Genomic DNA, 3,215 nt, shown 5'->3' on the forward strand with positions numbered 1-3,215 from the left:
TAGCCAGGCGTGGTGGTGGGCGCCTGTAATCCAAGCTACTTGGGAGACTGAGGCAGGAGAATCACTTAAACCCAGGAGGAGGAAGTTGCAGTGAGCTGAGATCGCGCCACTGCATTACAGCCTGGGCGACACAGTGAGACTCCATCTCAAAAAAAATAAATAAAAATAAATAAATAAAATAAAAGAAGAAAAAGAAAAAAATCTATCATGTGGCATATTCATCAAATGTATACTGAGCTACTATGTGCCACACACTACTTTAGGTGTTAAAAATACAGCAGGAAACAAAACTCCCATCCTCAAAGAGCTTGTATTCTAGTGGCAAAAGACATCACATGAAATAAGAACATTATTGGGCAACCTCCTTTGCGTCCCCTCCCCTTATATGGGAGCTCTGTTTTCACTCTATTTCACTCTATTAAATCCTGCAAATGCAAAAAAAAAAAAAAAGAAAGAAAGAAATAAGAACATTATTTATCACATTAGAAGGTAAAAGTGCTATGGAAAAAAATAAAGTACAGAGGAGATATTTGGGAAGGGCTGCATTTTAAACACAGTAGTCTGTAAAGGCCTAAGAAATAAACATATGGAGTATAGACCTGAAGGAGAAGCAAGTCATAAAGATATCCGGTGGGAAATTATGCTAAGAAGAAAAACCCAATATGGTCGGGCGCGGTGGCTCACACCTCTAACCCCAGCACTTTGGGAGGCCGAGGAAGAAGGATAACCTGAGGTCAGGAGCTCGAGACCAGCCTAGCCAACATGGTGAAACCCCATCTCTACTAAAAATACAAGACATGAGCCAGGCATGGTGACTTGTGCCTGTAATCCCAGCTACTCGGGAGGCTGAGGCACGAGAATCACTTGAACCGGGAAGCAGAGTGGGCAGTGAGCTGAGATCGCGCCACTACACTCCAGCCTGGGGCTCTGTCTCAAAAAAAAAGAAAAGAAAAACCAAATGCAAAGATTCTGAATCAGGAGTATGTACACATAGAGTGTTTTTGGAGATCAGCAAGGACAGTATAGCTTGAGCAAAGTAAGCAAAAGGTAAGAAGTAGATGAGGTAACAGAGGTAGCAGAGGACAGATCCAGAGGACCTCATATACCACCACAGTGAAAGCCACTGGAAAGTTTCTTTTTTTTTCTTAGATAGAGTCTCACTCTGTTGCCAGTCTGGAGTACAGTGCAGTGGTGCGATCTCAGCTCACTGCAGCCGCAGCCTCCCGGGTTCAAGCGATTCTCCTGCCTCAGCCTCCCAAGTAGCTGGGACAACAGGCACGTGCCACCATGCCCAGCTAATTTTTGTCTTTTTAGTAGAGATGGGGTTTCACCATGTTGGCCAGGATGGTCTTCATCTCTTGACCTCATGATCCGTCCGCCTCGGCCTCCCAAAGTGCTGGGATTACAGGTGTGAGCTACCGCACCTGGCTGGAAGCCAGTGGAAAGTTCTAAGCAGAGGAGTGATTTGATTTACACTCTAATGGTATTACCGTGTTGAGAATAAACAATACTGTGTGGAGAACAGACCACGCAGGTGCAAGGACAGAGTGGGGGACACCGGTTGGGAGATTACCGCCATAATCCAAGCCAGAAGATGATGGTGGCCCAAACCAGGGCAACAGCAGTGAACATGATGAGAAGTGATGAGAGTTAGTCTGGCTAGAATTCAAAGTCAAAGCCTATCAGAACTGCCAATGGACAGAAAGACCTAAGAGAAAGAGGAGTCAAGACACCAATGCTGAATCCCCAATGCTTTGTGTACAGGCAGGCACCCCATATATGAAGATCTAGTGAACGGCTGTGACTAGCATTTTCCCACCTAGACCGTAAATTCCCCTAAAACAGCACCTGTGTCAGAATCCTAATCTTCTCACTCCATGTTAATGAGAGCAGTAACTTTTCTGACTAAAAGTTGAGCACTTAGCATGTTGGGTATGCCCACGCTGTGCTGTGCTTTGCACACACCAAATCATTAAATCTTCACAACATCTAAGTAAGGTGGCTATCTTCTGCATTTCACAGACCAGGAAAGTGAGGCTCAGAAGTAGTTACCTGCCCTAGGACACATCACTGAGAATCAAACTTCAGGCAATTTGAATCCAAAGTCTGCTTTTAACCACTTTACTATTCTAAACTTCTCAAATAATGAAACGGTGAGCCACTGACTCATTCATGTGTCACCCTGGGCAAGTAAGTTCCCTTCCATGGGATTCCAACTTCTCATTTGTCAAATGGTAGTAACAAGAGTACATGCTTCCAAAGTTACGATGAGGCTACATGAGATTCCACCATGCACAGCGTCTACTCAGTAACTTCCGATGCAGTTAACTTGACCGAGTTCTTACTTAGGGCCATGCGCTGTTCTAAACTATGCACGAAGATTATTTCACTTAATAGAGCAACTCAACGAGGCAAATAACGTGACTAATTTGACTAACTTATTTTACACATGAGAAACTGAGGTGCAGAGGGGTTAGGTAACCTGCTTTGGGTAACACAATGAATACGTGGCCGACTGCAACTTTGCATTCACAGTGTCACTTCAGAACTTATGCTCCAGACTCCCAGAGAGAAGTGAGGGGTTTTCTTTGCCCCTTTCACTGAAGGGGAAACTACAGCCGAAAGGACAATCTGGCCAAAACCTCACACGGAGTAAGGGGCGGCGCCGGGACCAGAACCTTAGGCCGCCTGGCCCAGGAGCCCGCGCGAATGAAATGAATGAGTGAGGCCAGGCCTATGGCTAAGCGCGGCCGCGGTCCTCACGGCTGGGCCTCGGGGCGACCCGTAGCTCCGCGCTGCACCCCTCCCCCAGGCACCAACCCCTCCAGGTCGCGGGCACTGCTACCAGCTCGCAGCCGTCCTTCGGACCCTGGACCCGACAGCGCCCCAGCCAGAGCTTGTGCCCGTGCCCATGCCCCTGTCCCGCAGGGGAAGGGGATCCCGCCTGGCCGGCTCTCGAGCGGCGACGAGTAGCCTCCCGCGGGCGACAGCCCTCTCCCCAAAGAGTGCCAGCCGTGGGGCCCTATCGATAAGCCACGCGCAACTCCTCACCCGGCGGCGCCATTGCTCCGAGCAGGTCCCGCCGGAGTCCGAGCCGCAGGCTGACTTCCGCTCGGGAAAGTGGCTCCAAGAGCCCGCCACAGGGGACGCCAGGGACTCGCGGCAGGCTCTGCGGGCCAGGATGAGTTCTAAGCACAGGTCAGTGTCGGCGGCCC

At 49.2% G+C, this 3,215-nt stretch overlaps 2 protein-coding genes across 4 annotated transcripts in view; one reads left to right on the top strand and one right to left on the bottom strand.

The window, feature by feature from the left end:
* RPN2 (ribophorin II) overlaps positions 1-3,215 on the bottom strand; it is a 62,085-nt gene extending 58,870 nt beyond the window's left edge. For all 3 annotated transcript variants that reach the window (XM_011929089.1, XM_011929088.1, XM_011929087.1), the window contains exon 1: positions 3,052-3,215. In XM_011929089.1, coding sequence (XP_011784479.1) covers positions 3,052-3,064 — 13 coding nt within the window. In that variant the 5' untranslated portion in view covers positions 3,065-3,215. The remainder of the gene's footprint in view (positions 1-3,051) is intronic.
* Positions 2,804-3,215, top strand: part of MROH8 (maestro heat-like repeat family member 8) — a 63,198-nt gene continuing 62,786 nt past the window's right edge. The window contains exon 1 of the mRNA XM_011929086.1: positions 2,804-3,198. Within this exon, the coding sequence (XP_011784476.1) occupies positions 2,912-3,198 (287 nt within the window). The 5' untranslated portion in view covers positions 2,804-2,911. The remainder of the gene's footprint in view (positions 3,199-3,215) is intronic.

This window comes from Colobus angolensis, unplaced genomic scaffold (assembly GCF_000951035.1).
Source record: "Colobus angolensis palliatus isolate OR3802 unplaced genomic scaffold, Cang.pa_1.0 Scaffold8, whole genome shotgun sequence".
Taxonomy (NCBI): Eukaryota; Metazoa; Chordata; class Mammalia; order Primates; family Cercopithecidae; genus Colobus; species Colobus angolensis.